General features: G+C 38.9%; 1 protein-coding gene across 2 annotated transcripts in view; it reads left to right on the forward strand.

Annotated features, from left to right (window-relative positions):
- Positions 1-15,820: 15,820 nt before the first annotated feature.
- Positions 15,821-21,188, forward strand: part of LMBRD1 (LMBR1 domain containing 1) — a 105,526-nt gene continuing 100,158 nt past the window's right edge. Inside the window, exon 1 of one of the 2 annotated variants that reach the window (XM_077767247.1) lies at positions 15,821-16,077. In XM_077767247.1, the coding sequence (XP_077623373.1) occupies positions 15,970-16,077 (108 nt within the window). In that variant the 5' untranslated portion in view covers positions 15,821-15,969. Of the gene's footprint in view, positions 16,078-17,002; positions 17,066-21,188 lie in introns of those variants that run through there. The other variant, XM_077767248.1, reaches the window with a different exon arrangement.

The raw sequence follows: 21,188 nt of genomic DNA on the forward strand, positions 1-21,188 counted from the left end.
CTGTCTTGGCCTCTGTGTCATGGCAGTTAAGCTATGGGATATTTACCAACACTAACAACCAATTTTCCAATCCTCCTGACACAGCTGGGTGTCCAATAATTCAATTCAAATCTGAAACAATCTACCTGAGCTGGCATCAGATCCCACAGTTAAAGGGTTCAGTCCCACAAGACTGCCTCCACTTGAAATACCAATATCAAGTACTAAGTCATCCATACTTCTGATTGGCAATAAATCTGGGTTTCCCACAATTCCCTCTGTGATTTGATAGGTTCCATAATTAGCTAGAATGGCACAAAAACTTAGAAAAGCACTTTACTTATATTTACCAGTTTATTTTAAAGGACACAGCCAGGAACAGCCAAATGGAGGAAATGCATAGGACAAAATACGAGGAAGGGGAGTTGTTGGAACTTTCATACTCTCCATCACACCACCCTCCCAGCACCTCAATAGGCTTATATTCTGGAAAGTCATCAAATCAAGAGTTTTCATAGTGCTTAATCTCCAGCCCCCAACCTTTCCCTTCTCAGAGGTTGGTGAGTGAAGCTGAAAATTCCAACCCTCTAATCACTGAGTCTTACCAGTGACCATTCCCACCCTGAAGTTGTCTAGGGACCCCACCCCAACTTACCTCTTTAACGTCAGTTTAAGTGTGATCAAAAGGGACTCATAAATAACAGAAGACACTACTGGGATGCCTGGGTGGCTCAGTGGGTTAAGCATTCGACTCTTGGTTTTGGCTCAGGTCATGATATTACAGCTAATGGGATCAAGCCCCATGTTGGGCTCTGTGATGACAGCTGGGATTCTCTCTCTCTCTCTCTCTCTCTCTTTTTCTCTCTCTCTCTCCTCCCCTCCCCCCTCCCCCCCCCCTGCTCACATACACTCACTCTCTTGAAAGAAAGACAGAAAGACAGACAGAAAGGAAGGAAGGAAGGAAGGAATGAAGGAAGGAAGGAAGAAGAAAGAAAGAAACTTAAAAAAAAAAAAGACACTCCTATTACTCAGGAAATTCCAAGGGTTTTAGAAGCTCTATGCCAGGAATCAGGGACAAAAACAAATACATTTCTTATATCACAATTGGTATAGTAAGCCAATAACATACAGTAATATATAGTAAGCTTTTAATTCCTAGAAGCCATTCCTGCAGGTGGATGCCTAGCAATAACTTAACTATATAGGGGGGTAACTATGAGCCACACTAATACATTCCATTAAATCCACACTAAAGGGAAACTTAACCCTATTTGCTCGGAGGTGGATCCTCAGAACGCCTGTGGTAACTCAAAAGACACTCATAGAAGGGAACTGTGTAGAGAGATAATCTAAATGGGAAGAGACAGTGGTGTCAAAAGATTAACAGGAAAATAAATTACTCTAAATTTTTTAAAGTGTATGTATTTATTTTGAGAGACAGAAAGAGAGAGAGAGAGAGAGAGAGAGAGAGACAGAGAGAGAGAGAGAGAGAGAGAATCCCAAGTAGTTTCCATGCTATGCTCAGAGCCTGATGTAGGGTTCAATCTCATGGACCTCAAAATCATGACTTGAGCTGAAATCAAGAGTCAGACACTCAACAGACTGAGTCACCCAGGCTCCCCTAAAAAATTCTTTTTAAACGCTTACTCTTTCTTTCTTTCTTTCTTTCTTTCTTTCTTTCCTTCTTTCTTTCCTTCTTTCATTCTTTCTTTTAGATTTTTTTAAATTTTAAGTAATCTCTACATAACCCCAAGATCAAGAGTTGCATGCTCCACCAACTGAGCCAGCCAGGTGCACCTACTCTAAAAATATTTTACAAAAACCATAAAAGTATGTGGGCACATTGCTAGGCTCTCTTTCAGGGACCATGGAAAATGCCTATTCAGGCAGGTCATTGAAGTTTAAGTTTAATTAGTGTCACTGTAAATCTGCCCCTGCAGACATGAGAGGAAATGAGAGTGAGATCTAAAGAGGATTTTAAAGAAATGTAATTACCCTAATTATCCTTTGGTGTTTTCTCAAGAGACTGAGTAAAGATTTCACTTGCTTCTAATTATATTTTTATGCCCAAATGGAACAATTCTTTGAATGTGACTCCAAACTGTATTATGAGCAGTCCCAGAATCATACAGGTTATGAGATAATTAAATATTGGTAAACAGGTAGTTGACTTTGGTAGATGGTAAAGGTAAAGACCAAATGTTTTAAAAAAAAAAGTTGTGAAAACTTGAAGTTGCTTTTATCAGAAAACAACTCTGGCCTGAGAAAAAAATGAGCTATAAACACCTGACGTGGGATAGTATCTTATATTCTACAGAACTCCATTTGCCCTTCAAAATTAGGCATATTCTAGAATTGGTCAGATATTAATTGGTGTAATTGGCTTAGTGTTTTTGTTTTTTGTTTTAGTTTGTTTAAAAGTTATGAAAAGGAAATTTCTTAAGTGGTTTCTACCAAATTTATTACAAAAACTGTCTTCCATTTTATTTATTTATTTATTTATTTATTTATTTATTTATTTATTCTTGAGAGAGAGAGAGCAGGGGAAGGACAGAGAGAGGGGCCAGAGGATCCAAAGCAGTCTCTGTGCTAACAGCAGGCAGCCAGATGTGGGCTCCAACTCATGAACCATGAGATCACAGTCTGAGTCAAAGCTGAACACTTTACTGACTAAGCCACCCAGACACTCCTCTACCATTTTAATATGAGAAAAGGTTTCTCTCAATGACATAAAGTGTCAATCCAGAAAGTGTGTATGTGGGCACATTTATGTACTGATGACAATAATTCAAAAATTTGATACCTATTGTTTCTAGGTTCTTTTTCTCTAAGGTCTTATATATGTAGAAATATCTCTGGCTTTTTATTTTACACAATTCTTAAACTGTCTGCTAGTTAAAAGTTATCTATAATTGATTCTAGAAAGGGAATAGATATGGAATCAATATTAGTAAAGTCACTTGACCTGTAAGACATATAGAGAGTGTCTGTGTTTTTTTTTTTTTTAATTTAGTATAGTTAACATACAGTGTTATGTTAGTCTCAGGTGTACAATAAAATGATTTAAAAGTTTTATACATTACTCAGTGTTCATCAAAGTAGGTGTACTCTTGGGGTGCCTGGTTGGCTCAGTCGATTAAGTATCCTGCTTTGGCTTAAGTCATGATCCCATGGTTCATGAGTTTGAGCCCTTCATTGGGTTCTGGGCCAACAGCTCAGAGCCTGGAGCCTGCTTCAGATTCTGTGTCTCTTTCTCTCTTTCCCCCTCCTCCATTCATACTCTGTCTCTCTCTCTCTCTCTCAAAAATAAATAAAACATTTTAAAAAAGATAAGGGGCACCTAGGTGGCTCAGCTGGTTAAGCGTCTGACTTCAGCTTAGGTCATGATCTCATGGTTCGTGGTTTCGAGCCCCGCCTCGAGCTCTGTGCTGACAGCTAGCTCAGAGCCTGAAGCCTGGCTCAGATTCTGTGTGTTCCTCTCTCTCTCTGACCCTCTCCTGTTCATGCTGTCTCTCTCTCTCTCTCTCTCTCTCAGAAATAAATAAAAAACATTAAAAATTAAAAAAAGATAAGTGTACTCTTAATCCCCTTCACCTATTTCACCCATACCCCCAACCACCTCTTCTCTGGTAACCATCAGTTTGTTCTCTATAGTTTAAAGTCTGTATTTTGGTTTGTCTCTTTTTCCCCTCTTTTCATTAGTTTTATTTCTTAAATGCCAGATATAAGTGAAGTCATATAGTATTTGTCTTTCTCTGACTGGCTTATTTTGCTTAGAATTATACTCTCTAGATCTACCCATGTTGTAGCAAATGGCAAGATTTTTTTTTATGGCTGGATATTTATATATATATATATATATATACACACACACATATATACACATATACATATACTACATCTTTTTCCCTTCATCTATAGATGGACACTTGGGCTGCTTTCATATTTTGGCTATTGGAAATAATGCTTCATAAGTATAGGGATGCATATATCCTTTCAAATTAGTGTTTTTGTATTTTGGAGGTAAATATCCAGTAGTGGAATTACTGAAGCATAGGGTAGTTCTATTTTTCAGTTTTTGAAAAACCTCCACACCGTTTTCCAGAGTGGCTGCACCAGTTTGCATTCCCACCAACAGTGCAGGAAGATTCCTTTTGTCCACTTCCTCACCAACACTTGTTTCTTGTGTTTTTTATTTTAACCATACTGATAGGTATGAGGTAATATCTCATTGTGGTTTTGATTTGCATTTCCTTGATGGTGAGTGATGTTAAGCAAGTTTTCATTTATCTCTTGGCCATCTGTGTGTCTTTGGAGAAATAGATTTTCATGTTTTTGTCCATTTTTTAATCATATTATTTGTTGTTTTTTTTTTTGGTGTTGGGTTGTATAAGTTGTTTATATGTTTTGAAAACTAACCCTTTATCAGATACATCACTTGCAAATATCTTTTCCTGTTTAGTAGGTCATCTTTTAGTTTTGTTGTTAGTTTCCTTTGCTGTGCAGAAGCATTTTTATTTTGATGTAGTCCCAAATGTTTATATTTACTTTTGTTTCCCTTGTCTAAGGAAACATATCTTAAAAAAATGTTGCTATGTCAGAGAAATTACTGTTCTTATGATAGGAAAAAAAATAGGGTAAAATAGGCTGAGAGGGAAAGGATTAGGACCTGAGGTCCCCGGGTGGGGAAAGACATATTTTGGAACAATGCTGGGAGTTTCTGACTGCAGAAAACCCCCTCAGGTAACTCCCCCTCAGGTTTTCTTCAGGAATTTGACAAACATCTGACTAAAAATAAATAGACCATAAAACCTAATACCCACTAGGAACTAGTATGGCCATAGACCACCCCTCATACAGTGGAAACAAGCCAATCAAAAATGGACAACCCAACACCTAGAACTACCAAGCCAATAAAGGTAGAATCTGGGAAGGAACAAGGGGAGGGGTGACCAGAACCTTATAAAAGAAGGACCTTCCCCTAGAATCCTTGGACATTCTCTTTCAAATGTCCCTTCTCTGTAAAGAGAACTTTCTCACTATTCTTCTTTTCTAATCTTATATTCTAATAAACTTTTGCCTGCTGCTCATTTTGTGTGAAATGGTAAGACAACCAATCCCAGATGTTGTGGTAAAAAATCCTACAACACTTTCTTCTAGGATTTTTATGGTTTCATATCTCACATTTGGATCCTTAATCCATTTTGAGTTTTTTTGTTTGTTTGTTTTGTTTTGTTTTTGCATATGGTATAAGAAAGTGGTACAGTTTCTTTCTTTTCCATGTAGCTGTGAAGGTTTTCCAGCTCCATTTATTTGAGAGACTTCCCTTTTCCGATTGCATATTCTTTTCTTCTTTCTCAAAGACTAATTGACCATATAACCATGGGTTTATTTCTGGGCTCTCAATTATATTCCATTGATTTATTTACTGCAATCTCTATCAAAATACCACCAGCATTTTTCATAGAACTAGAACTAACAATCCTAAAATTTGTATGGAACCACAAAAGACCCTGAATAGCCAAAGCAATCTTAAAAAAGACAAACAAAACTAGAGGTATCACAATCCCAGATTTCAAGCTATACGAAGCTGTACTAATCAAAACAGTATGGTACTGGCACAAAAATATACAGAAAGACCTAAAGAAAGCGTTAACATTGTTTATTTTATTTTCAGGGCTAAAGTTACCAGTGGCAGTTATTTTTTTAAACATCAATTTCTTCAAATTTTTGAAAAGAGAAGAGTCCTCTTAATTGTCAAGCTGTTTTTATATAAAAAGACAAAACGTCAATAGTTTTGTTATTCTGTGGAGAATTAGAATCTTTTTCAAACCATACATATCATTGGTTGTTTTGATCATATACAATACAAAATGCACAATGGATATTAATTAAGACAAGGATGTTGGGCCTTTTCTCATTTAGAAATATAAGTTTCTCATTAACTAGTCAAAAATTAGAATATTCTTTGTTGTCTTTACTGCTAGAATAAAACACAGAATCTATAGAAAATGACCTCTTTGTCTTCACCAGGAGTTCCATTGTCTTGGATCTTAATTCCCTTTTGGACAAACACTTCCTTTTCTGTTAATTGTCTTCCATTTACTTCTCCAAATTCATTCTCCACCCTTCTCTACCGTGTACTCCTCCCTGCTGTGTACCCAGGGAGGCTAACTATTATGCTGTGCATCAGATGGACTCCCTTCCCCTTTGGCTTTGTGAGTTTATCCAAAGGAGGCATGAGCAGGAGATAAGAGGATGGAAAAAGAGAGAATTCAGAGGACTTATTCCCTTGACTCTCTCTCTAGGAGGCCTTGGGTTGACAATGGCTACTAGGTAGCTCTTCCCTAAGGTCTTGCCAGATTTCAGTAACTTCTTGTTCTTATCCATAGTGGTACTGGTTTCCTACTGTTACCAATCTTAGGCTTAGTTTCACTTTTCGTGCTCACACTTTTGTAAATAGTGCAGTCATTAAACTGTCTTGAATCACGTCTTTTGTTTATGGTTTTTTTCTGCCAGAATCTTGGATGATTGAATCATCTCCTTCCTCTCACCTGACTACCTCATTTCTTCAGAGTTCAAGTTGTCAAAGAGATGACCTGATAAAGAAATTTAGATTGATATGTTAACTGTGGCTCTTGTTTTTACTACTTGTTTTAGAAACAAGTTCAAGCCTGAGTCACTTCTAACAAAATCACTTTTGACCTCATTCCCTCCATTTATTTTTTCATTGTCCCATCCCTCCTAAGTCAAGCTTCTTTGAAGAAATGTTCACATTCATGTCCTCTGCTATCGTAATTCTCCTTCATTCCTCAATTTAATGCCCCTGTCTTCTTCCTCACTACTCCACTGAAGTCATTATAAAAGTCATTAGTGACCTCCATATTGCTATACTCAGTGGGTATTGTCCTTTCATTGCATTTGACATTGATAATTCCTCATAGTTTGTAAAAATTATCTTCTCCTTTTGCTTTCATGTAATTTTCTGATTTTTTCTCACTGCTCCCTTCCTTTTGTTTCTTTCTTTAAAATTTTGAGAACAGCTATCTGCTCAGCTATTATCCTCACTAACTGCTTTCCCTAGGGATTTTATCTATTTCTGTTGCTTCAACTTTCACGTGAGTACAGATGACTCTAGAAGTCTTATCTCCTACAGCAAGTCTCTTAGTTGAGTTTCGTTGTTTTCTACCTATGTGTTTTAAGAACAAGGATGATCCATGTCCCCCAGACACCTCAAATTCAAGATACCAAATCAATTCCACTACCTTGTTTCCTTCAATCTAAGGTATCATTGATTATAAGGTACACTATCATTTTACACACTAGTAAGGAAAAAAGATTCCAATTACAGTGATAAGGTCTCATCAATTATAAGATACATTCTAACTTCAGAGATGTTAAAATGTAATAGAAAAAAGTGCATCTTCAAATCTGTGATTGAAAACTTCCTCATAGCAAAGGAAACAATAAAACTAAAAAAAGGCAGCCTATGGGATGGGAGAAGATATTTGCAAATGAAATATCTGATAAAGTGTTAGTATCTAAAATCTGTAAAAACTTATCAAACTCAATACCCCAAAAAAACAAACAATCCAGTTAAGAAAGGGCAGAAGAGAAGAACAGACACTTTTCAAAGAAGACATCCAGATGGCTAATAGACACATGAAGATGCTCAATATCACTCATCATCAGGGAAATAGGGATCAAAACCATGATGAGATACCACTCACACCTGTCAAAATGACTAAAATTAACAACAAGAAACAACAGGTATTGGCGAGGATGTAGACAAAGGGGAACCCTCTTGTACTGCTGGTGGGAATGCAAACTGGTGCAGCCACTCTGGAGAATAGTATGGAAGTTCCTGAAAAAACTAAAAATAGAACTACTTCAACAATCAAGCAATTGCAGCTAGATATTTACCCAAAGGGTAAAAAATACAGATTCCAAGGTGTATATGCATCCCAATGTTTATAGCAGCATTATCAACAATAGCCAAAGTATGGAGAGAGCCCAAATGTCCATCAACTGATGAAGGGATAAAAAAGACATAATATATATATGAATATATTATTCATTCATAGTATATATATTGCATTATATAATATAAAGTGCAATATTATTCAGCCATCAAAAAGAATGAAATCCTAGTATTTACAGGCTCCATGTGGATGGAGTTAAAATGTATTATAATACGAGAAATAAGTCAATCAGAGACAAATACCAAATGACTTCACTCATATGTGGAATTTAAGAAACCAAATAGATGACTATTTGCGGAAGGAAGAGAGGGAGAAGAGAATAGAGGGAAATAAACCACAAGAGACTTTTAGTATTAGAGAACAAACTAAAGGTTTGTTTGTTTGTCCTCCTTGATGGAAGGAGGTAGGAAGGGGGTGACCTAAATAGCTGATGGCATTAAGGAGGGCACTTGTGATGAGCACTGGATGTTGTATGTAGATGATGAATCACAGAATTCTATTCCTGAACCAATATTGCATTATGTGTTAATGAACTGAAATTTAAATAAAAATAACTAAAAAAAATAGAATCTATGAAATACAATAGATTGTAGTCATTCCTCCTTCCAAATCTGTTCTTCCTAATCTGTTTTTCCTAATGTGTTCCCTGTCTCATTTAGTGTCAGTGACATTGAGAACCAGCAACAGTGTTGCTATGCGGGTATTTTGTAGATGCAATTAACATCTATAGTTGATTAAGTAAATGAGATTATTTTTGATAATCTGGATTGGTTTGATCCAATTAGTTAAAAGGCCTTCAGGGGAGAAACTGAGGTTTCCCAGGGAAAGCAGAACTTCTGCCTGTGGAGTTCTTCTGTCAGTTCCTACTGAGAGTTTTCAGTCTGCGTTTTCTGATGGCCTGCTCTATGGAGTTCAGACTTGCCTAGCCAGCCCCCATAATTCCATAAACCAATTCCTTGCTATAAATCTCTCTCTCTCTCTTCACCTTTCACACTGAGACACCATGTCTTGAAAATGAATCTTTATTACGATCTCATAAATTTATCTTCTTCTTTCATGTTGACAGCTTGCTTAGCTTTTATCATCTCTTGCCTCGATTGTAGTGACAGCATCTTAACTGAAATAAACTCTCCTGCAAGTATTCTCCATCTCTAACTCAGCATTCATATTATCCTAAGGGGACTTTTACAAAATGCGAGTCTCATTATATCTCTCCCTGCTTAGAACATTTAATGGGTTCTCATCACCTAGAGGATGAAGCTGAAGTTTCTTAGTGGGGAATATACATTCCCTCCTGACTTAGTCTCTTAATTGGCTAATTCCTACCCTTCTCACACTGATTGCTCGAGGAATACTGAATATAGTATCTCATGCCCTGTGATTTTACATATACTATACCCTTGGTAGAATCTTTTCTCACTCTTGTTCTAGCCTATTTGATAAACTCTTAAAAAAATAGTCAGTTATGATTCTGGAAGCTAGAAGTCCAAAATCATGGTGGCAGCAGGGTCATGCTCCCTCTTAGGCTGGAGTTAGGGGCATGGGGGAAGGTTCTGTCCCTTGCCTCTCTCCCAGCTTACGGTGGTTGCTAGCAATCCTTGGTGTTCCTTGGCTTATTGACACATTAATTCAATCTCTTCACATGGTGTTCTCCCTGTGTGTCTGTGTTGATAAACTCATTTTCATCCTTTAAAACATAGCCCAATGTTGCCTCCTGGAAACATTTCTAAACCTCAATGAATATATTTCATATTTTTAATTAAAATATTTTTTAAAAAGGGATTTGGACATAGTGGTTGAAATTTCCTACTTTATATCATTAAAAAACAATAGAAGAGTTTACAGTATCTATTGGCAACAAATAAAAACATAAGGACAAATGTCTTTCATTTATCTATGGTTTAAAAAGTTAAAGACTTAAAATTCTTTTGTATTGTGCTACAGATACAGCAATCTAGACCTGAGCTACTTTAGCTCCATAAATTCTAATAAGAACAATTGGCTTTTTCAAAATTTTATGATTTACAAATTATTAACATGTGGGAATATAACACCAAAAGTTATAATTTGATTTCAAATATAAGCTGAGAAGCTCTGTCCAGAAAATGAAGAAAGAAGAACCACACAATGAACAAGAATAGATATTGGAGTCAGGAAAGGAATCCTATTGTTAGAAAAAAGCACAACATATGCTACAAATAAAAAGTGCATCGTTTATTAAAATTATTGAGTATGTTATGGATTATCTTAAATATAAATTTAAAATCAGTTTTTATTGTAATTTCTACTCATAAATGGTTTTGACATTCCCTTATGTTTGAGTTGTATATGCAAACTTACTGTTTATACCTTAAAGTACATAAACACCAGGTTTAGGAATTGACACCATGAAAAACATTTGGATGTATTAAGTGACATTTTAGCATGTCTAGACTATGTTTAAATAATATCTTTCATAGCCAGAAGAAAAGTCTTAAGAAGAAAACTAACACACACCACCAGTTCATGTGGGAATGTTTGTTCCACTAGAAGTATACAAATGGTATCCATTAAGAGTTTATAATTGCAAAAATATGGAAATAATGAATTTTACAATTCACATTATGATACTGTGTGCAATCTAATTTTAGGATGACAAATTGGAAAGTCGCCTCTGTGTCCACAAATCAGAAACACACAGATATTAACATTTCAGTGCCACTTTCTATACAATGAAACAGATGAACTATACTTTTGAATATACCTTATACTTTGGGGCTCAATAAAAGCTATTCTTATTTTAAATGAAAAAATGTAGACCATAAACATTTAATTTTTCACTGGTTGGCTCTTGTGCAAAAACCTCTGGCTCCCCACAGAATTATATACAAATGAACAAATCTTCTAGCAGAACCAAGTGGGCCTCTCCACCATATGTGCCAGTTCCCTCATGAACACACTTTTAGCCCTTTACAAAGAAAAGAAGAAACTTCTTAGGGCTGTGATGACAAATTCAGTTGGATGACAGTGGAAGGATTACAGGGGAAAGGAGATAATGTAGTGATGGGAGAAAAAGGTTTGTGCCAACCTCCTCAGGCCCACAGTAATGTTCACTGAGGATCACTGTTAAATCTTTTTGACAGAAGATTAAGTGTAGGCAGTACGAAAAAGAGCTAAATTCTAAATCAACACATAATGGATCAGGACAGACATGTGCAAAATCACCAGGATCTGAGGCCAGCAAGGCTTAACTGTAACCTGAGTGAAGGTATTAAACAAGCTGAAGAAAGAATTTGTCAGTCAGAAGGATTATTCGTTAGCAACAGAAGCACAGACAACATGACAGAAAGAGAAATTTTGAGGCTTTTCAAGTAAGTGTCTTATTTGAACAGAGAGTCCTAGTATTTTACATCTTCAACAAGGTAACAAAATAAGAAAAAAATGATGGATAAATATCAGCTATTTTAAAAAGAAAACAACAGCATGTTAATAGTTAATTTGGATACATAACTAGGCTTTGCTATGGTCTAAATGTAATTTCAGAGCATAAGCCGTCTCAACTCATATAGTTCCAATTGGGTGATTAGTTTGACTATGGACGTTTTTGGACTGTTGATCCCTCTGCTAGGTCCTAATCCTTATGTGTCCTAACTCATCCTCTCTTCTACCCTCTAGATCTAGGCCTTGTTAGGCCTCTAAGTCCTACTTAACTTCTCATTCTCTACTCCCTTTGTGTCCCATTGATGTCAATTTTTCTTCCAGCCTGTTTACTTTTTCTTTTCTTCTTAATTAATTGAAACTTTCAGTTTTCTTTTTGCTGTTTCTACTAATTCCTATATAAGATTGTTTTATAAATTTTACCTACTAGCATGTGTCACGCTATCGTAATCCAACCTTTGCTTTTCCAAAAGCACTTCTGAAAGGGAATGAGAAACCATTCTCCTATCTCCTGTTTCCCAAACCCATCCCCAACTCTCCAGCTTAGGGAGGAGAACCACTTGACCTCCATAGGGGCCAGGGATGAGAGAAATGATTATCCTTTCTTCATGAACTCTTTTGTTGGGGGTTTTGGCATCTGTGTTCATTTCAGTTTTCTTTATCCCATCTTTGTCAGCTTTTGGTACCAAAATGACATTTCTGTAGGTCATCATGGCTTGTCCCACTTGGGACTTCTCCCTCAACTTTCTGCTGTCCACATGTTCCTGGTTCTCAGAATTCTTAGAAAGGCCTCCTCCAGTACAGCTTGCTGAATCTGTCCATAGGAATAAGCATATAGACAGGGTGGTTCCCAGGGGCCATCTACCAAAGTCTTCAGTCTGAATTTAATGGGCTACTGTGGGGTGGGGCTGGGAGGAAGGGCGAGGAGGAGCTAATCCACAGCCTTCAACACCGGGATATTCCCAGCACAGGTTTCTATACTCGCTCATCACTAGGCACCTCTGTGAGTCAGCCACTCTCAGCACTTACAGCAAAATGCTGGGCCTCTCCCAAAATTCAGGTTACACCCTCTAACCATATGGGTGATTCCCTTGTGTGTCCTCTTCTCACAGGCTTTAGGGAAGGAGGACTACTCAAAACCTGAACGACAGAGGAATGGGGAAGGATAGTTGCTATCTCGGAAATGTTGCTTTCCTCCAGAGGTCTCTAGTCCTTTTTTTTTTTTATGTTTATTTTTGAGAGAGAGAGACAGAGAGACAGACAGACTGTGGGTGGGGGAGAAGCAGAGAGAGAGAAGGAGACACAGAATCTGAAACAGGCTTCAGGCTCTGAGCTGTCAGCACAGAGCCCAATGCAGGTCTTGAACTCAGGACCCGTGAGATCATGAGGTAGGCCGAAGTCAGATGCTTAACTGACCCAGCCACCCAGACACCCCAAGAGGTCTCTAGCTTTCTTAACAGTCATGGGGGCTAGGTTTGGGTAGGTTTTCTGCAAGGTGACCTCTTATTAAATCCCTTGGGAGTGATGGGCTGGCTCTACATGGAGTTTCTTTGAACTTAACATGGAAGGGAATCCAAAGAAATCCTGGTACCTTCCTGGTGGGGTGTAGGGCAAGGGCATTCTTTAGTAACTCCATGCATCTTAGTCTCTTTAGCCTACTATAACAAAAATACCATAAAATGGGTGACTTATAAACAACAGAAATTTTTTTTTGTACAGTTCTAGAGACCAGGAAGTCCAAGATCAAGGTGTCAACAGATTCAGTATCTGGCTAGGGCCTGCCTCCTGGTTCATAGAGTGGCTGGCTTCTCATAACTTCATACGGTAGAAGAGGCAAGGCAAGAAAGTGCCTTTCTATAAAGGCACCAACCATTTGTGAAGGCTCCACCTTCATGACCTAAGTACCCCCTAAAGACCCTACCAATAAATACCATTACCTTGGGCTTTAGGACTTAACATATGAATTTGTGTGTGTGTGTGTGTGTGTTTGTGTGTGACATGGATATTCCATCTATAGCACTGGGAGAGCTGGAAAGGATTATCTGTATCAACAGATGGTATCTGTTGTTTCATCCTGTCTGTATGTTAAACGAACCGTCCATCCTGACTAGGCTGAAGAATGAAGAGACAGGTTGATATGCACATCTCTATCTGTCTAGATGCATCACATTCTCTTTCTTTTCTTTCCCAATTTTCCTGATTCAAACTATTACTATTCTTGTAAGTAGTCATAGTTGTCAGCAACACAGGTTGTAAGACTTTCCAACTTGAAAATCACGCAACCCCAACAGGACCCCAAAACTTAGGCATTCAGAGTCAGCAGTTTATTAAATAGACTTAATTCAATGGACAGTACATCAGGTATTAAAAAGCCTGTTTGATCTTGCTAAAAGCTCCAATTTCACATAAAATGTAAAGTGGTAGGGAAGATTATGGTCTTTAACTCTTCTCTTAAAAATTCTTTCTTGTCTTCTCCCTCCTAACTATAAATAAATTCTCCTTTATATGTAGAATTAAAAAGGGATGTGAAAGGGGGTGCCCAGCTGGGTGGTTCAGTCGGTTAAATGTTGGACTCTTGATTTCAGCTCAGGTCATGATCTCATGGTTCATAAGATGGAACCCTGAGTCAGGCTTTGAGCTGACAGTGTTGACAGAGCCTGCTTGGAATTCTCTCTTTCCCTCTGTCTGCCCTTCCCCCCGTTGCACTCTTGTGTGAGTGCATGCTCTCTCTAAGAAAAAAAAAAAGGATGTGAAAGGACTTTATCCTATAACTCTCGAACCCCTCAGCTAGATAAAATTCCAGTAAATGAGTTGGAGTTCAGAGAAAAAAAATTGCAGAGATTTCTTTCATGAGAATTGTAGCTGGTTTGTGGAACTCCACCTTTACCTCCAAAAGGAAGTGTGTGTTTGGGAGTGAGGGAATACTGGGTTAGGATGTTCCCACTTAATCTTACACTAATAAGTGAGGCTTCAGTGGAGCTCCTTGGAGAATTTGAAATATGATCCCTGCAATCGAGAGATATGAAGGGCTGGTGCCTGACTCAGGCATGGGAGAACTATAGCAGACTGTGGAGTGTAGGCTTACTCCCTCTGGAATAGCCAAGGGCTGATAGCTTTGATGGTAGAAGTAGGAGACTGCAGCTACACTGAGATTGGCCTGTACTTCCAAAGGTTGTTATGTAAGGTATGCATGGTCATTTCCTATAGAGGGGATTTGGGCCATGAGGGAAAGGAGGAAAACTGGCCTGAGGTTGTCTTAAGACCTTTTCTCTAAGCCAGGTGAGCACCTAGGAGAGGATTAGGAGACTAGCAGGAAAAGGCAGAAGAGAACCACGGGGGTGCCTGGGTGGCTCAGCCTGGAGAGGGTGCTACCGTTGATCTTGGGATTCTGAGTTTGAGCCCCAAGTGGTTGTAGAGATTACGTAAAAATAAAATCTTAAAACAAAAAGTATATGCCTGGGAACATACTGGGAACACAGTATGCCTGGGAACTGGTGAAGGCATTTAAGTGACCACTTGGAATAGAGATGTCTCTATCCACTTTAAGGAAATTATAGGAAAGGGGTCTCCAGAAAAGTGACTGTTGCACAGAAGAGTCATGATCAAAATTCACAGGTCCAGAAAGCATGAAGCCAGTTTATGACAGTACCAATTTATGTTAAAATCATTCTCTATTTTCTTCTTTCCTCATCTCTTCTCCACTCCTTCCCTACTTACAGATTCAGCTAGAAGTAGGTCTTAGGTAAGGTGGTAGGGGATAATTTACCACCACATAATGCATTGTAAAGATATGGCAGGCTTAATTCATAAATTGTGTTCTGATTACAAGTTATATTCCTTCAACTCAGTAGTTTAATATGTACTCTGAATGCGGGGGACCCAGGCAAGCTATCCCAGCAACTATCTCCTTGCCTCACTAGGGCCTACCCTACTATTTCGTTCCTTAATGAATATTAGGAGAGCTGCAATTTCTCTGTGAATATGTTCACAAAGTCATGATGGAAATTCACAGGCATGTATAGGGCTAAATAAAAAAGCCACAGTGATACACAGTGAAACAGTTACTCAGGCTGGGCCCCAATGCCAGCAAATTGGAGTCATTTAGGCATTGGGCAAACTTTTTTGTTTCTAAAACAGCCATTCCTTCAACGTGGTGAGCTCTGCTAACTGCATGGCCCATTCTGTCTTTCACACTGGGAACAAACTTCCTTTCTAGGACAAAGTTGAAACTCCTTAATGCTGCCTTGGATTTCCAGAAAAATCCAAGCCAGGGCTTGTGGGGTCCCCTCACTTTCCCGTCTATAAGCTTAGGCCGAATCAATTATTCCAACGAGGTTGCAATGCAGTAAAACAACACCCTGGCTGAAAGCCTTCACCTCACCTCCGGAGCGAGCAGCGCGGTGACGTCACGGCGTCCCGGGCGCGCCCCGCCCCCGCCCGGCTCAGCGCCAGGGGACGCTCGAGGGCTGGGTCCCCTTGGCAACCATTTGCTCCGCCCCCGTGCCTCCTCCGCCCCTTTAACCTTTAGGGTGCACGGGCGCAGAGTCCTTCGCACTCTTTCCCCTTTCCCCTTCCCCTTTCCCCACCCCCAATGCCCATGTCTTCTGGGCCGGAAGTGAAGATGGCGGCTGCGGCGCCTTCTGGCGCAGCTTCGGCAGAGCTGGTGATCGGCTGGTGCATATTCGGCCTCTTATTACTGGTAGGGAAGGTGCTCGTAGTTTTCCCAGTGTTTGGACTGGTGGGAGAGAGGGAGGGGCCGGCCCGGCAGCTGGTCTGTTAGGGTCCGGGAGACCCTCCTCGCCCCGCCCCCCCTTTTACTTTGGACTGTGGGGGGCTCTTCTGCTCCGGGGCGGGGCCTGCTCTCGGAGTGGGTAAAGGAGGCACTGGTTTCCGGACGCTTTACATGTAATTTTCTTGATGACGTCTAGTATTGTAGGTTTCCATTCTCGAAACTCTTGCCCTCGTCCCTCACTAGGGCACCGGGACGGGTCGAGTTTGGGGACGGAGGAGACCCTCCGGGTTGAGAAGGGAGAAGTGGCCTCTGGTCCCCAAGTGAGACGGGACCACAAGGTGTGGGGCAGCAGCGCCTGATCTTTCCAAGTTCAGTAGGCGCTGGCCTTGATCTGGCAGGAAGGAGGCCTCTGTTTCCCAAAATTATTTGTCCGTGTTCCCTTGGGGTCATTGAATCTCCAACCTTATGTACCCATTGTGCGATGCTGCCTTGATGACGCGAGGTGTTCGTTCTGACTTCCCGGTTTCACATTCCTTTTCAGTCTTTTTTGATACGTGTAGAAACCTATGTGGGGAAGAGTTGTAGTCCTCTTTACTGCCAGTATCAGGATGTGTATATACTAAGACGTATCTAACCCCGAGTACCATCTTTCCCAGCCGTCTTATTCCTGTTTATCTAGTGGTCAAAACGTGGGCCTCAATAGCCCAAATGGCAAGTTTTACTTGCCTGCTTGATATTAAAACCCTTGAGCTTATTTTATTTTGGGGTTCAATTTGTTTCTCTCCATACCCTTCCCCATTCTCACTCTCTTTATCCTGTTGGGTACTTTGTGTCTCAAAGTATTTTGCTGCTTTGCAGTAACTAAAACAGAAAGCAAAAATCAACCTCCACAAGGGCTGACTTCAATTCTGGAAATCAAGACCTGTTAGATCCCACTGCAGTGTCTGCAACTCAGGTAGTGTTTTGCCGGTAAATGTTTCAGAAAAAAATGCTACAAAGAAAAAAATGTGTGGAAATTTATGGAAAATTATCTCTTGCTATTTCACTCACCCAGAAAATAATACTGACTTTTTACTGGAACATACTTTAACTCTTCTTGGTGGAGACAATGGAAACCCTAGAGGGTGGCGATGGTCCCCAGACCCATCCAGTCTTGTACTTGAGGAGTGCACTGGCTTTTCTAGACCATCGTAATTCAATTGGTTTAGAAGAAAAGAAATGAGCATGTAACCAGTATCAAAGTCTAGTGGGATTATCTTGGCAGTTACCAATTAATAAATATTTAATGTATATGAGTTGTGCTATAAATTGTGGGAGGATGTAAACAAAACAAAGTAGCCTTTAAGAGGGCCTGAAGATAGGTGGGAAAACAAAAATTATTAAAACAGGTATTGTAAGTACTGAAAACCGAAGTATGATTTTATAAATGAAATAGGACTACAGAGAATAGAGAGCAATATCAGAAGAAAGTGGAATTGAGGTAGAGTTTGGATAGATGAAGACAAGACATTGAAATTGGTGATGATACACCAGGAAAAAAATAAATGAGAAGGGAGTTAAGGAGTTTTAAACTAGATGTTGGAGCAGGAAAAAATTAGTAATTTTAGTGGTAAAATTAAATTTAGACCCATTTTAGTGGTACCTTTGGAAGCAGAGAAATAGTTTTTAGATAATTGTGGATGTTCTTAAATACTACACCAAAACTCAACAAATAGAACTTTCTACAGGTTAGTTGAAGTAATGGAGTTTGAAAACTTGTCAATGAACTTCATTTTGTTACATTAAAATTTTTTGGTCCCTGTTGCACTTTGAATAAATCTTTATACCCCATGCATGGTTTTATAACATGATGCACTGATTATTTGGAAAATACTGGTTCACTGAGTGATGCAGATATTCCAAATATGGATATATTTCAATACATAATGTCAACATATCACATTCATTATTACCACCACTGATATTGTCAGAAGGAATGTCCCAGAAATAAGTACTGAGAAACTGTCAAGCTCACAGTAGTGGATACAAGTTTTCCAAAATTCTGAGTTTCATTTAAAAGCTTGAATTTTATCATTGGGAACAAATACTGTCATTTTTTCTTTTTTCCTCTTGAAGTGATAGGTTCCCTTTGTTCATTTCAACAAAATATGCCAAATATCCAAGTCTGAATAATCATAATCACACATACTTTGAAACGAGTGCCTGACTTGGCTTTCAGCTCCTCAGTTACTCCTGAGAGACAGCCAGCACACCTTAACGTGCAGCCGCAGAACTCCAATGTATACTTCGCAGTTTCCTCCATGGAGTATTAAAAAAGATTCAAAGGTTGAAGTTCAATAAAGTTAATTTTTGCTGTTTCATTAAGTACAGTCTTAAATTGTCCTCTGTGGATGTGTATGTGGAAGTGAAGAATACAGTAACAATGGCACAATTGGTGCCATTGTCTTGTTTTATGCTTAATTTGCCAGCAGTTTTACCCATGACTTACGCAACATGAGTGCAGATAGGAACATAGTGAAAAAGACAAATGGCTTTTTAGTATTATGAGAATAGTTTTCAATTTGCAAATCCCCAGAAAGGGTTCTGGGACTGCCAGAAGACTTCACACTTTGAGAGCTGCTGCCAGGAACCTACTGAAGAATCAGACGCTAAGAATGACTTACTTGTGTGATCGTGGGCAAACAGAATGGACTTCAGTTTCTTCTGCCACCTGAGGCATGGTTAGATTCAGTCCTCTAAGCCTATAATCTGTCTATCTATGTTTACTATATGAAATCTAAGCCTTTCTATATAAGTCTCCTGAATTACTCAGTTGCATTTTCTTTTGCTATATAAGACAGGGTCTTCATTTCCATAAAGCGGATTTACTCTTGTTACTCAAAGTGACCATTACCTGGGAACTTGTTGGAACTACTAAATATAAGACCCTGGCCTTTTTGATACAGAATCTGCAATTTAACAAGATCTATGTTTAAAGGATCATTCTTTAAAGGATCTCTGCTCATTAGTTTAAGAAACATTCATCTATTCCCATTCCTATCTCTCCCCCAGTCGTTGTCAACCTTGACTGCTCATCAAAATCAACTAAGGAGTTTTTTAAAATCCTAATGCGCAGACCAGTTAAATTAGAATCTCTTGGGAGGGATTGAGGCCTGCTCTAAACTTTTCTTTATAAGTATTAGCAAAATTGTATTTTTCTTTTATAAAATGGTCTTAAGATGTTATTTCACATGACATTTGGTTTCATATGATGGTTGCTATTTGTTAAGCAGTTACTGTGGCCAGGCTCTGTGCTAAACTCTTTACATTTTATTTAAGTCTTATCACCTGCTATGGAATATTCTTATTACTATTTTATAGATGAGGACATTTGGTTTATTTTATAATGTAGTCACTACTAATAGATTTAACCCACATAAACAAAAAGTGCTTTGGGGTTCTCAGTTTTAAAAGTATAAATGTCTCCTGACACCAAGAAATTCAGGATTCTCTGTCTTAACTATTTTGCTTGGGTTGCCCTTTCCCTGCTTGTCTGTCTGGTGTTGGCAAACACCTTCCTTTGCAGTAATACCTACACTTTGAACTTCATAAAGCGCAGATCTTTTTGAAAAAAACATTGACTACTTGGTGTCAGGTCCTGCTAAAGATAGAATGATAAAGCTCAACTTCCAGTGGCTTCAAAACAATTTGAGGAGTGTTTTAAATATTGGAGAGTTCATTTAAAAACAAAAACATCCATTAAAATAGTATTATAAATTAATAAAAAAAATGCTTTCCTAAGACAAAAATAAATTCATGAATAGCCAGAATGTGACCCAAGATCTTATTTTTCCTCCAGCATCCAGGTTCCAGAGTCTACTTTCCCTTCTCACTTTATTTTTTCTGCTGTTCTGAGACCAGCTGAAATGTTAGTAATATGAAGGAATTACATGCAACAATCTGGATGGATTTCAAATGCGTTATGCTAAGTGAAAGAAGCCAGACTCAGTAGATGACATGCTATATAATATAGTATGTTATGACATTCTAGAAAGGCAGAAACTATAGGGACAGATAACAGTGGTTGTCAAGTGTGGAGAGTAGAGAGAGGGGTTAACTCCACAGGGGCAAAGGGGATTTTTCTGTGGTGGTGGAACTGTTCTTCTATCTTGGTTGTGGTAGGGGAATTTGGAAGCTGTGAAACAAGTTAGGTGGTGGTGGTAGTTCAGTTCAGGCTCCTGAATTAGGATACCCAGAAAGGAAGTAACAGTGGAATCTGTTGAAGAGTGAAAGGACAAAACAGCGCTTTTGTCCCAGAGCTCTTAATAGAGTTTATTTAAAACAATGGTTCTCTCTTATGGTTAAGTAATATTCCACTGCCATTTGCCACAACATGGATGGACCCTAGAGGGTGAAATAAGCCAATGGTTCTCTCTTATGGTTAAGTAATATTCCATTGCCATTTGGCACAACAATGTGAGAAATAAGCCAAAGGCATTAAGGCAAATACCATATGATTTCACTTATATGTGGGATGTAAAAAGCAAAACAGAAAACCAGACACAGACCCATAAATACAGAGAACAAACTGGTGGCTGCCGGAAGGGAGAGGGTGAGCAAAACGGGTGAAGGGGAGCTGGAGGCACAGGCTTCTAGTTATGGAATGAGTAAGTCTTGAGGATGAAAGTTCCGCTATATTGTAATAGTGCTATGTGGTAATAGATGGCAGCTATACTTGTGAGCATTGCATAGGGAGTAGAGTTGTGGAATCACAGCTAACATAAGGACATAACATAAAAACATGTAACTAATACATAAAGGTATTTAAAAACTGCCCAAATGATTCTAACACGGCCTTGGCTGAGAATCCCTGGTTTAGTACCTATCTGCAATTCCCTAAATTTGAGTAGAGGAGAGTTTCTCAAAATGTAGCTCCTGGACCAACAGCAGCCTCACCTGGAACTTGTTACAAAGGCACATTTCCTGGGCCCACTCCAGATCCCTGAATCTGAACCTCTGGGGGTTGGGCTCAGCATTTTTTACTATAACAAGCCCTCCATATGATTCTGGTATTCCCTAAAATTAGAGAATAGTGAGCA

The sequence above is a fragment of the Crocuta crocuta genome, unplaced genomic scaffold (assembly GCF_008692635.1).
Source record: "Crocuta crocuta isolate KB4526 unplaced genomic scaffold, BGI_CrCroc_1.0 scaffold518, whole genome shotgun sequence".
NCBI lineage: Eukaryota > Metazoa > Chordata > Mammalia > Carnivora > Hyaenidae > Crocuta > Crocuta crocuta.